The sequence below is a fragment of the Anolis carolinensis genome, chromosome 5 (genome assembly GCF_035594765.1).
Source record: "Anolis carolinensis isolate JA03-04 chromosome 5, rAnoCar3.1.pri, whole genome shotgun sequence".
NCBI classification, from domain to species: Eukaryota; Metazoa; Chordata; class Lepidosauria; order Squamata; family Dactyloidae; genus Anolis; species Anolis carolinensis.
In genome coordinates, this window is record NC_085845.1 from 177,734,553 (window position 1) to 177,748,916 (window position 14,364).

General features: G+C 40.3%; 1 protein-coding gene across 1 annotated transcript; it reads right to left on the minus strand.

Annotated features, from left to right (window-relative positions):
- Positions 1 to 10,808: 10,808 nt before the first annotated feature.
- On the minus strand, positions 10,809 to 12,679 carry ascl4 (achaete-scute family bHLH transcription factor 4). Its single transcript, XM_016993661.2, has one exon. It carries the CDS (start codon positions 11,718 to 11,720, stop codon positions 11,145 to 11,147), a length of 576 nt encoding a protein of 191 aa, XP_016849150.2. The 5' UTR covers positions 11,721 to 12,679; the 3' UTR covers positions 10,809 to 11,144.
- Between the last annotated feature and the right edge of the window lie 1,685 nt (positions 12,680 to 14,364).

Here is a 14,364-nt window from a genome sequence, read left to right on the forward strand (position 1 = left end):
ACAAAAGCCACATTTATTGGCTTCCAGTAAACAGACTCCCCACATTGAATCTGTATTATTATTATTATTATTATTATTATTATTATTATTATTATTATTATTATTATTATATTTATGCCCTGCTTTATCTTCCTAAAGGAGACTCAAAGCAGCTTAACAATTGCATCTGTTAAGCTTCCATAGACTGTATATAACTGGAAGAAGTGATTTGGAAAAGGATGTTGTATTTTTTGTTCTTTTGCTGATCCGTGTGTATTCAGCACTCTGAAGTAAAAAAAAAAACCCTACAAATCCTAGGATCCCATAGCATTGAGCCATGGTAGTTAAAATGGTGTCAAGCTGCATGAATTCTACAGTGTAGATACTCCCTGACTTGAGTTAGTGAAGAATGGGAATGACTCAACACACTCTGGGTACATGTTGGACAGAATTTGAAAGATTGGGTTTTGTGATGCCCTAACACTCTTTGGCAGAGAATGCTAAAGACCTCGTAAAACTACAACTGCCACAATCCCATAGCATTAAGCCAAGGCAGTTAAAGTGGTGTCAAACTGCATTAATTCTATAGTATAGATACACCCTGAGTTGATGATTTCCTAATCAACATATAGTACAGCAATCATTATGGAGAAATTACAACCTCTATTCCTGGAAGATACTTGAGATCTGATTTTTATACAAGTCAGATCTCAAGTATTTTGCTATCATGCCACCCAAGGACATGGGTGGCATGAAGCCAATCCCCATATATGTTGTCATATATGTTGGATTTTAAAAACTGGCAGTTTTTAGGACTTTCTCCACAGAGGCTTTCTGAGCCTGAGCAAATCAAACTTTCCAACAGAAGATACTAGTGAGACACAGAGAACAGCATAGTATGACATGGAATCACGCCCAAAGAAAAGGGTGCAACCTAAATATAGAGTTGTCCTTAGGACGTTAAAGCAGATGTACCATAATTGCAAAGTCACTATAGAAAAACTTGGGCACCTTGCTGTGAGTTTCCTCTTAAGATAGGCAGTTTGTCTTAATCTTTGTGCAGATTCATATACTGTGCTTCACTTTTACGTGTGCCTTTTGAATCCAAGTTAAATAATGATACAGAGCAGTCCGGCCACAGTATTCTGCCCCATAGCAGTTTCTGAACAATTTTGAAGGCCAAACCTATGTGAAACACATGATAGTAAACCATATGGAATGACATATACTGCATCACCACACCCTAGAAGAAATAAAGAATATTCATCCTTATTTAGATTTCTTCTTTAAACAAAGCTCACTTTGTTTTAAAACTCTCATAGTCTAGTCTTTAGTGATTTCTACAATTGACACTGATAATCATGCATAATACCAATTAAGTATGGTTTGTTTATCCCAAAACCAGAAAAATCTTGTCAGAAGAAAATGATATGAGGTGCTGAGAAGCATGACCCATTGCTGAAAGGTATCCTCATCTTTGCTTTGAATTCTCAGTACATCAAATGGAAATTTCCCTTTTTGAAGTGAGTTTTCTTGAAGTGAGTTTTCTTTTCATCTTGATCTTCTCAAAAAAAAAAGGTCCAAGCAATAAGTAGAGTTTTCTTTCATTTGTGAGTAAATGATCTGTTACTGTTTACTGTCTGGATTTAACAGGCACAAATATATATACCTGGGTGTGTTTATGGGACAACTATTGGAATTGTTTCTAATGGCTGTAGGATTCAGGCTCACATTCAGATTGTTTAGGGAAGGACATTGAGCATTTTAAACTAGAATACCCTGGTGGCCCACAAAACTACATCTGGCCTTCATTTTCCATGGATTCAATCATCAGCTTGGGAGAAAAATGGGGAAAAGGTACAAAAGGCAAAACTTGATTTTGCCATTTCATATTAGGGATACCATTTTACTATATTGTAAAAAAAATGGGACTTGATTTACTGATTTTGGTATCCACAGAGGGTTCTGGAACCAAATACCAGCAGATACGAAGAGCCCACTATACAAACAACAGGATTCCACAGTTGAAATAACAATGCTATAACCATAGCGTGAGTGGTCCCCAGGTGTTGTGAATGTTATTGCAATATTTGTACCTGGAGATCTCAGGATGCTTCCAGACAGGCCCCAAAATGTGGGGCTTTTATCGAGGTGTCCAAATGATGCCTCTGATATAAGTGAATTAATTCAGGACAAAGCAGGTAAATTCTGCTTTGTCCCGAGATAGATACCTGGCAAGACCTGGTTGTTTGGTAAGATCCAAGTCTTACCAGGTGTGAGCCCAGAGTGGATTGGGCCCTGGGACCACATCACACAATCAAGGCCCAATCCACAAAGCCCTCTCAGTTTTTCAGGCTCCATGAGCCCTGAAAACCAACAGAGCACCCACTTCCTCCCCAAAACCTCCCAAAAAAAGCCCTTAAATAACTTACCTGGTCACCATTAAGGTACTCCTGGAGTCTGCCTGGTGTGTAGAGTCTTCTTCGCTCTCCCCTTCCACCTCCTGGTGCATCATTACTATGCGCCAGAAGGACTCCAGGAGTATCTTAATGACAGCTAAATAAATTATTTTCTTCTTTTAAGGGCTTGGAGGGGGGCTGGGTTTTAAGGGCTTGGGGGAGGGCGTGTGAATTTAAACCCACACCAAAGTGGGTTTTCTAAACTCGCTTTGGCACAGGTTTAAACCATGTCTGGAAACACACTAAGCATTCCCCAGGAACTCTAGAAAGAAATCAACTTCGCTTCTTCCTCCAGACCATATGCTTTACCAGCATGACTGTTTTCCCTTTGTCCTCTTGGAACTGGAGAAGCACATCACACAAGGTTTTTCTCCTGTACTTTTTCCTGTTACAGAACATACTATCTGAGGTTGTTTATTTTGGTAACTGAAACACCAGGAAATAGTGCCCGGCTGCTCACTGGAGGGAAGGATATTAGAGGCAAAGCTGAAGTATTTTGGCCACATCATGAGGAGACAGGAAAGCTTGGAAAAGATCACGATGCTGGGGAAAATGGAAGGAAAAAGGAAGAGAGGCCAACCAAAGGCAAGATGGATGGATGGTATCCTTGAAGTGACTGGCTTGACCTTGAAGGAACTGGGGGCGGTGACAGCCGGCAGGGAGCTCTGGTGTGGACTGGTCCATGAGGTCACGAAGAGTCGGAGACGACTAAACGACTGAGCAGCAGCAGCAGAAACATCAAATGGATGCAATAGCAAATCAACCCGAAGTCTTCCTAGAAGCCAAGATGGATAAATGGAGACTGCTGTTCTTTGGATATATCATGAGAAGACATGACTCATTTGAAAAGACAGTAATATCTAATAAGAGCAAAGGGAGTAGGGAAAGAAGATGACTTTACTGGTGGATAGACACAGTCAAGAAAGATATAGCCCTCAGTTCCCAAGATCTGAGCAGGGCTGTTGGGAACAGGCAACGTAACACTTGTGCTTGTCCAAGTCAAAGAAGACAAAGAGAAAACAGTCATGTTTGTAAAGCATATGGTCCGCAGGAAGAACATTAGCTGAATAGCTGGAGGCAGCGTGTCAGTTCATGGAACTTTCCAATGGATGTAATTATCACTTGGATGAGATTCAGATCTTAAAGGAATTGCCAAGTCCTTCATGGAGGAATGAATCACTCCCATGGAGAAACCAGTGGAGACAAGGGAAGAGGAGGAGGGGGGGGGGATAGATTTTCCTCATCTGTATTGTAGTAAAAATATGTCTAAAATAATGCATCTTCTATAGTGATCAAATGATAGCATAGGATAGACATAGTGTAGATGGGGCCTTAATCAACACAAAGGGAGCAAGAAGGCTAATGTTGATCTGTTGATCATAGTGTCATAGAATCATAGAGTTGGAAGAGGCCTCATGGGCCATCCAGTCCAATTCCCTGCCAAGAAGCAGGAAATTGCATTCAAAGCTGGGTTGGGAAGGGACCACACAGGCCATCCAATTCATGTTGTCTCTTCCAGCTTTATTATTTCTATTAATCACATGCTTTTATGTTGAATGTTCTGTGCTGGTATCTTGTCACTCCTCTAGAGTAGAGCAGAATAGGAAATTCCTCTTTGTCCTTAACTGTCACCAAGTTAGGTTCACTTATGGGGACTTAATGAATGAGAGACCTCCAAGTCTCCTTATCCTTACCAGCCATGTTCTTGCAGACTCAGGTCCATGACTTACTTGATGGAGTTTATCTGGATGGCTGGAAAGCAAGTAAGATGTCCTCATCATACAGGGCTCAAACCAGCAGAATATGCTGGTTAAGCCCTAAGTCATCCACAGAGTCCTCCGGCTCGCATCAAATGATGCAGATGAGCTTCCAGCGGAGCTCCTTGAATATTCTAGAGCGGAACTGGCTCATGCCACCACTGTGGCAACATGGGGGCCGGGCTGTGGCGCAGGCTGGTGAGCAGCCTGCTGCAATAAATCACTCTGACCATGAGGTCATGAGTTTGAGGCCAGCCCGTGGCGGGGTGAGCACCCGTCAATTAAAAATAAAAAATAGTCCCTGCTCGTTGCCGACCTAGCAACCCGAAAGATAGTTGCATCTATCAAGTAGGAAATAAGGTACCACTTATAAAGTGGGGAGGCAAATTTAACTAATTTACGACATTGGAATGAGGAAGTGCCATCACAGTGGATGATGAAGCAGCTGCTCCCCACTGTGGCCAGAATCGAACATCCCCTCAGGAGAAGGTTAAATTGCTTCTGCATCTGTCTCGGTCTCGGTTCTATGTGTATATGGGCATTTAATGTTTGCCCTATATGTATATAATGTGGTCCGCCCTGAGTCCCCTTCAGGGTGAGAAGGGCGGAATATAAATACTGCAAATAAATAAATAAATAAATAATAGGAAGCAAAGGGGGGAAGCTATGAAGTCGACACTTATTTATTTATTTATTTATGTACAGCATTTATATTCCGCCCCTCTCACCCTGAAGGGGACTCAGGGCAGATCACATTACACATATAGACAAACGTTCAAAGCCTTTTAACACAGAACAAAGACAAGACAAACATAGGCTCCGAGCGGGCCTCGAACTCATGACCTCCCGGTCAGAGTGATTCACTGCAGATGGTTGCAACTGGCTTGCTCTCCAGCCTGCGCCACAGCCCGGGCCCAATGGGATCAGCTTCCTCAGGAGCCGGGTGATGCGGGTTGTGGGGTGGTGGGTTCCCCATGCCTCCCAATGAGGGTCGCGATTCCAGCAGTCATGTGATGAAGTAGTTGGATTACCAGAGTGAAAACTAGACAGGGCTCTTGGACATTAACGGGTTGTGTAGAGGGAATTTCAGTAGGTGTTACATGTTCCCTGGTTGTGGGAAAAACAACATATCCTATAATTCTCTGTTCTGCACAACCATCAAAGGTACAGAAGCCTCTCCTGTTTCACTCTGGCAAACCTGTATCCTATGAACAAACCACTCTTTAGAGCTAGGGTGAGACACTGCAACAGATACCTCAGAGACCCCCGGTATGGGCTGTCCAAAATGCAAGACAAAAAAACAAAACAAAGGAACTGAAAGTCTGCTTCTGATGGGAGAAGGTTACCTTTTGATGTTAAACAGGACTAGAAACTACTGCAATCTCTTCAAAGGTTGTTTCCTTTTATTTGGCCTGAAAAAAGGCAGTACAGGAGATTTGGGGGGGGGGGGGGGGGGAATAGGGGCTACAAATACAGGCTTACTTTGTTCACCTCTGTTGCAAAGCATGGCAATAAAAAGTGTGCTTTCTGTTATGCACATTGGGGAGTCTGGGCTGTTCTTTGCTTGCCAGTATGTAGGTATATGTTTTAACTATATATTTTCTTCTTATCTGTAATGTTTTGTCTTACTGTTGATTGTTTAATAGATTTCATTTAAATAAACACATCTGGCAGACACTTTCTGGAGTACACACTGCTCTCATTAAATTCCTGGTTAGCCGCACATTAATATGCTTCAAACCTTCTTGTGGCTTCCCAATGACAGATGTTCCTTGCAATTGCAGAAGAATTTCCTTTTGAAGCTTACAGTCCCCACTCCTCAGTTCTAAAGAGATATCAAATGACTGATTACTTTTGTGTACTTTATTATGGCTCCTGCTGTTTTTCCTTGGCCATTTATTGACACTAACTAATGTAACTTGAAAGGAACTTAGTCTAGCTATTACTGGGATGAAAAGTGGGCAAATCAACTAAAAAAGCCATTAGGAGCTTCAAAACAATCTCATGGCTAGGATTTTTCTTCTTAAAATAGTGATAGTATCTAAGCCCTTGTAGGGTTGCAATTTCAATGGGAATTTTTCTTTTGCCATGTTTGATGGTGAGATTAAAGTGCACAGAAAAGGATAAAACAGTTGAGTGTATGTCTGAGAACATCCGTGGAGTCTTTTTAAAATCTACTAATTGTTTCATATGACCTATGTTTTTATTAAAACATTAATTCTAAGAGTGACAAGTTAGATCTCTGTCTGCTTTCAAAGTTTGGTAATGATATGCTTTCTGCGTTGCTGTGAGTTTTCCAGGCTGTATGGCTATGTTCCAGAAGCATTCTCTCCTGACGTTTCGCCCACATCTATGGCAGGCATCCTCAGAGGTTGTAAGGTATGTACCTCACAACCTCTGAGGATGCCTAAGAGAATGCTTCTGGAACATGACAATACAGCACGGAAAACTCACAGCAACCTAGTGATTTCGGCCATGAAAGCCTTCGACAACTATATGCTTTCTGTTTTGAATGTAGCCTTTCTTGAGTCAAAAGTCAGCTTAGACAAAAAATTAGGATCCGCTATTACTTTAAACCATTTGCTGATTTGGCTGCAGTTAAGGGTTGGATGATCTGTATTTGGCAGAATATGGAAATACATTTTTATACGACAGCTTCCAGAATTGCTCATTTAATATTGACATTACCTCAAAAATTCTGAGCATTGTAGTCCCTAAAATATTTTTTCCACCCTGGTTCCGGTATTTAAAATATCTTTTGCTACAGAGATCTGATGGTTTTTGTGTTATGCTGATATTTGAAGTGCAAAGCAGTCTAGATCACAAACACAAAGCAAAAGCTGATTGTCACAAATTCATGTCAACAAGAATGGAATGTGATTCAACCACAATAAAGTCGTCTCACTGGTTTTAATGAGATCAATTCACGTCTTAATGGATTTTATTCATAGCCCATGAATCTGTAGAGACACATAAGAACCTGAAAGCTTCAGATCCTAGAACAAATTGTTAGAGTTTGCAAGCTTTGCCTGCCTATGCTTGCTAGTGGCTAGGTTGAATTACGGTGACTTCCTGTTGGTATGCTTTTCTATACCTTCTCTTTTCCTGCATCACTTTAAACTACAACCATTTTCTACTTCCCTCTGTCTGTTAGGCCATTAGTTTCACTATGCACAAACTTTTGAATGTAGGTATTTCCCTTTCCACATTATGATCAATATTTGTACTGGGTTTTTTTTTTTGCAGACTGCAAATATAAATATACAGTAAAGGTAAAAGTTAAAGGTTTCTCCTGACGTTAAGTCCAGTCATGTCTGACTCTGGGGGTTGGTGCTCATCTCCATTTCTAAGCCGAAGAGCCGGCGTTGTCCGTAGACACCTCCAAGGTCATGTGGCCGACATGACTGCATGGAGCTCCGTTACCTTCCCACCGGAGCAGTACCTATTGATCTACTCACATTGGCATGTTTTCAAACTGCTAGATTGGCAGGAGCTGGAGCTAACAGCGGCCGCTCACACCGCTCCCGGGGTTTGAACCTCGGACCTTTCGGTCTCCAGCACAGTGCTTTAATACACTTTGCCACCGGGGCTCCTTAAATATACAGTAAATATACAGTAGAGTCTCACTTATCCAACATGAACGGGCCAGCAGAACGTTGGATAAGCGAATATGTTGGATAATAAGTAGGGATCAAGGAAAAGTCTATTAAACATCAAATTAGGTTATGATTTTACAAATTAAGCCCCAAAACATCATGTTATACAACAAATTAGACAGAAAAAGTAGTTCAAAACACAGTAATGCTATGTAGTAATTACTGTATTTATGAATTTAGCACCAAAATATCACGATGTATTGGAAACATTGACTACAAAAATGTGTTGGATAATCCAGAACGTTTGATAAGTGAATGTTGGATAAGTGAGACTCTACTGTATATGCATACATATAGGAACTCTCTCCATCTTTCCCCTAGTTTTGAAAAAGGACAGAAAATATAAACACATTGCCGTCTACCCATATATTTTTTAAAAAAAATCATGTTCTGCAAACAAATAGGGAGAAGCATCTTGCATCTTAAGTGTTGTTTTATTGCTCACAGAACTATTTTGCTTTGACCATTAGTAGAGCCAAGTCCTTTACTTCATGTGACTGATTTCAGTCTCAAAAGGGGTGTTACTAGTATTATCTCCTATTTCCATGCTCTAGAACTTCCATAAGCATTATGTTAAGCAGTTTGCTTTTGCCAGTGACTCTTTTATGGCTCATAATAACTATTATAATTATACTTCTTTAAAGTGTTTCATCTTTATGGCATTTCACTACCAATTTCATTTCACAGCTCCTCGTTACATTTTTGCACATAGGTATTTATTAGTCATACATGTACAGTTACAGCTCTGTTTTGAACTGCAGAGACTGGTTCTTGCTATGTATTGCCATGTGCAACGTACACTCTTGTTTATGAAGAATAATTTGGTGCATAAAATCACAAATGTGCATTAGAATCTTCTTTTGGAACAGGAGGAACATATGCCGCTCATTAATGTGACTGTTTGTGTGATACAAACCTTATTCATGTCTTACTAATGTACAAGGGATTTGTGTGTTGAATGAAGGATGACTGTCCTATTGTCTTGTTACTAATCCCCCAAAAAGTTGTGCTGAGCACTCGCTCAGGTTTAAGAGTCCTTTTCATAGAACCAAACACTCCAAAGGTGCCAGATTTTGCCTGATCTTACAAACTAAATCAGGGTCAGCCCAATTTAGTACTTGGATGGGCGATCATTAATACTGTAGGTCATGTAGACTGTATTTCAGGAACTGGAAAACCACCTTTGAGTATTCCTCTCCTAAGAAAACCCTATAAAAAGGATTGGGTTGCCATAGGTCAACAGGCAACTTGAAGTGCACATGCATGGTGCATCTTACTCAGGGAGATATTGAGAAATTGAACCCGCAGATTATTAATTATATAAAATTATATGAAATAGAAACCACATCTATGCAAAACCTAGTGAACTGTGTTTGGATTGGGAGATGGGGGAAAATTACTCAATGGATGTACATCAGAGCTTCCTGGGTCCGTTTCCTGCTTCCATTGATAAGATCGGGTCCATCTGTGGGAAAGATCCGGCACTCATGCCTCAAGCCAGCTTTACGTATTGAGAGGGACATCATCCCCAAATATCCATTGTGTACACTGGACTAAATCTATTGTGCTAATCAGAGCCAACTCATTACATATTACCACACCACATGCCTTAGGGATCACATCCCTCTCAAAGACAGATCATTAAACGGACTGACACTTCAAGAGACCCAATGACAGTTTATTGAATTTCCTGCCATATGAAGAGCCAATCAGTGAAGATGTCCAACTGAGTTCTGAGCTACTCAGAACATGGATCCTAGTCAGACTATTTTTCAACCAATCAGGAGCCGGTGTGGCTTTCTTGAATAGCTGTCAGATGAAATAAAAATGCTCTGTATTGACGATTACAGTATGTCCATATTTTGGAGTGCTTTCTCCGCTGACGTCCTCTATGGCCACTGAGAATAAACTTCTGGTTTTGTCTTCTGCCCCATCTGTGTCTGATTTGGCCTTCTGGAAAGCAAGACACGCTTGGCTTCTGAACTTGTAGTAGCTGAAATCACTCAGCAAGGATGTGCCATCCGAACAAGGGAAGTAGGGCCAGCAATGCTCCTGTGTTACATAAGCGTAACACATGAAAAGTGGTAGGGTGAATACCAAAACCATATTAAGCAAGATATGCATATGCTTTTATTCACTTTGTACTTCATGGAACACCACTACTTTTGCCAAATATTAAGACAGACATTTGCAAGTTATTTGTTTGTTTGGACTTTGGCAATACGTATAAATACAAATCATGCAGCCAAATGTTTCTAACTACATTTCTCAATGTTCCTCACCATTAACTATTTTGGATAAGGCTACTGGTATACATTTTAGACATCACTCACCAGGTCAATGAGATAACAAAGGACTACTTCTGACTGGAGTAATGGGAGCTGTAGTCTGTTATCTGAAGGACACCAACAAGGGAAAGGAATACAAATAACCAAAATGAAATTAATGACTAAATTCAAAGTACACAAACAGCAGCTGATTCCAAAAGCAGCATAATGAGGATTCTGTTGCTTTTTAATGGATTTTGACCACTCGTTAAGGTGTCATCTCATTCAATTTCACTGTATTTTGAGGGGGGGGGGGGACTAAATTCCTCTACATCTGATAACATTTTAGATGCTAATACTCCAAATGAAGAAAGTGTACCTGATTCAATCATACTTTGATGAACCTAAACATTTATCACAATTAAATAAATCTCTCATTGAAATTAAGATAGTTATTATTTAAATTCAATTGATATATGTGATGTATAAACACAACTAATTTTATCTGCACCCTGAGCAATATATCAGCTCGTACATAAGGATAACATTTTGTGGATCTTTTAAAAAGAATTACAGAATGCTTTGCCTAGTGAAGTAAACATATATTGATATCCTGATACGAAATTGAAGAAATGAGGAACCAGCTCATCTGATTTTATTGTCCTCTTCTGAATAAACCAAACAAACAAATTAAAAATTGCAACATTTAATGACCATGTTATATATTTTTTAAAACTATTTCAGCTGTCATAATAATCAACCCAAGACACATACATACAGAATAAGATCATAAATAAAAAAATGTTAGGAGCAATGTTGTTATCTCCTTACATAAGCATCTGAAGTTTGGCCCAGAATGAAACAGATGGTACAATTGAGATACCTTTCTTTTCCTTTTGCTGGAGACTGAATTAGTCCTTGCAAGAAAAGCTGTGCCAGTGCAGAAACAATGTAGTTCTTTGAGATACTAAGAAAGAGAGAGACGGTCTTGAATTTGTAGGCTTTCGAAGGGGTTCCTGAAGTTTCCTAACTGCATACTTCTTCAAACTCACTGTAAGGGGATGAAGCTAATGAAGTCTTAGATTCCCCATCACTGTTGCATTCCCTTCTTAAACTCAGACCAGGTGCCTTTGTTGCCTCAGTTGCAGCCAGAATAGCAGGTTTTGTGTTTGTCTCTAAAGGATGGTAGTCCAGCAAACTCTGGAGGTGCTTGATGTAAGTGATGGCAGCCCGCAAGGTCTCCACTTTGCTGAGGCGCTTATCCTCAAGCTCCTTGGGGAGATGGTCTCTGAGACGCGCGTAGCCCTCGTTCACACAACGGACCCGCTGCCTCTCCCTCTCGTTCCTCTTCCGAATGAAGGCCGGCTCAAAGGAGTAGTCATAGACCCCTACGTAGCCAGAGAAGGGCAGGTAGGAAAACCGTCCTGAATATCCGTGATAGGCTTGGTGGTCCCAATATGGAGGTTCAAAGTGGAAAGGAACGCCAAATGGTTCTTGGAGCGGTAGGCCATGAGGACCGGTGACATGGGATGCTGGTCCTGGAAATGCGATTCTATTCAATAGGGCATCATCTTTATTGCTTCCCATTCTGAAGCAGTGCATCAATCACTTCTATTGCTCTTCAATCCATCAATGGAAAAAGCAGATGGACCAGATGCTCCACTTCATATAATATTCTTAAATTTTGTGATCATCCGAGCTGTAGGTATCAGAAATGACGATTCCAGTGTTCCATTCTGTCTAAATGCCAGCTCCGCTCCCGGATCTGTTATTACAGAGGCAGGATGCCTTTTAATTTATAAGCATTCTGCTAGGACCATCACTCCGCACGTTAAACCTAGGTTTCTCTCTGATCTTCATATTTCAAAAAGATAATGAGAGGGTTCCTGTGTTTCTTTTCTCCTAGCTTGGATGTGTGACTATAGAGATAAAACCAAACATAAATAATCTTCCAGGCTGTAAACACTCCTCAGGTATTGTAATCCATAGTGCCCTTTGATATTACCTGCCTGCCAAAGGATGGGTAATTTTTTAAAAGGGTTTACAGGCATCTGCCAAGTGTTGCCAGAGCTCCTCCTCCAGAACCAGGATCTCCTGTCAGCTTTGAAAAAAAGATGAAAATTAGCCAAGGGCTTCCTCTCCCCAAATCCAAAGGGCAAGGGCTGCCTTTGTTTCTTCTGCTGTTCAAAAGTAACCAGGAGCATAAGAAAGTTTGCAGACTTATATCAGATCTGCCCTTGTTTCTGAAGTTGGGGGATAAACATCAAGAATGTGTAATATCAAGGGAAATAGTGCTCCCTTGTGGTTACTGACTATGGCAGATTGCTCATCTGGAAAGTACACATAATAACAGTTATTTTATATTCTGATATATTTTTGCCACAACAAAAAGGCATTTTCACCAGAAATATGTATGTATTTTACTATTGAAAGTGCATATTAGATTGTGGCTCTTACAAGGTTTGTGGTACACCCCCATCCGTGCGTTGTTGCTGTTTTGTGCCTTCAAGTTGTTTCCAACATCTGCTGGAAATTGATCATAGAGTCATGCTGAAGGACCTGAAGATTCCTATAGAAAACATCTCTAAGTAGGAATGTCTAGTTCTCCAGTACAATCCAGCAGAAATTGGCTATAAAATCATACTGGAGAAACTTCATATTTCTAGAGAGAGTATAGCAAAAAATAGCAATTTCACTTTTGTAGTTTTTTACTTTTGCAGAAGTCCTTTGTCTTTAACCGCAGCATATGTGGAGAGCTTAGTAGATTCCCATTAATTTCCAGGAGCAGATGATGCTTCGGAGACCCAACACAAGAGCGCTTTAAAAAGAAAGAGGTCCCAGTATCAGCCAGGATAACTTCCTACATTAGGATCCATTATCTTTGTTCCTACTCTACTTCTGGGCATCCATACTGCTACATAGGGGAGGATGCAGAGGAAATTAAATCCAGTCTAGACTACTATAGTATCCATGCAATAGCAGAACATGAAGCCCTGGAGTATTTATGACTGGATGCATAGGTTGGAAAAACCTCAATGTGCACACCAGGAACACAATAGCCAGATACAGTAGACTATCAGTTCACTGGAACTCAAACAACCAGAACTCTCAAGCAACAGGCAAAAAAACAAAAAAACAAGGGAATTATACTTTAAATTTTAAAAAGCCAATTTTATAATACAACTGTGTTACATTGTTAAGTTTGTCTTTGTTTTTAATTGCCATATTTCAATATTAATATCACACCAATGCAGGGTTTATAGAATGGTAGTATAGTATATTTGTATTTGTCAGGCCTATTTGAATAGTAACACCCGAGCATCTACCAATCCTCATGGATGCCGGTTAACTGAGAGTCTATAGTATTTACTGGGATTATGGGTCATATGGATAAGCCTTCTTTTAAGCATATTCCAAAGGGCTTGCTGCCAATCTCATTTATAGCAGAAATGTATTTATAGCAGCATGGTAGACCACTGTGCCCCCATTTCATCCACATTCTGATTCTGATTGATGCATTCTGATTGATGCATGTTCTGCTAATTCTGTTATCTTTGGGTTCATCTCCACTGTGGAATTAATGCTGTTTGGCACCACTTTGACTGTCGTGGCTCAATGCTATGGAATCATGGGAGTCGTAGTTATACAAGGCCATTAGCCTTCTCTGGCAATAGTGTTGGTGCTTCACTAAACTACAATCCCATGATTTCATAGCACTGATCCATGGCAATCAAAGTGGTTTCAAACTAAATTAAATCTAGTGTAGATGCACCCTTCCTGGTATGAAAAGTATGTTCTCTGCATAAAGAAGGAAAAAAACAAAACTACCACTGCAATGTTACATAGACAAAGGAAGAGTAATATTTCTTAAGCGTGATGCCAAGGGATTATGAACTGTAAAAGGGAACTGATAGCCTGCTGAAACTGAACACATCCTTTGAGCCGTGAAGGTGTTTTGATTTTACCTGCTTCCTATTAAGAACAAAGGGTCTTAGTCAAGTGCCTGCAAGTCTCTTCCTGCAAAGGCAACTCTCATCTGGAACTTTGCTTTGAAACTACAACAACATTTCCTCAGATTTCAAAGCACAGGTTTCCAACATTTTGAGGGAAATATTTTTAAAGTCTTGGTGAAATTCAAGTGGCCTGTATGATTAGATTAATGAGAGCAAGATGAGCCCTGACTGGTTCTACTAAGGGAGCACATACACTGCCAAATTAATGTGGTTTGACACCACTCTAACTGCAA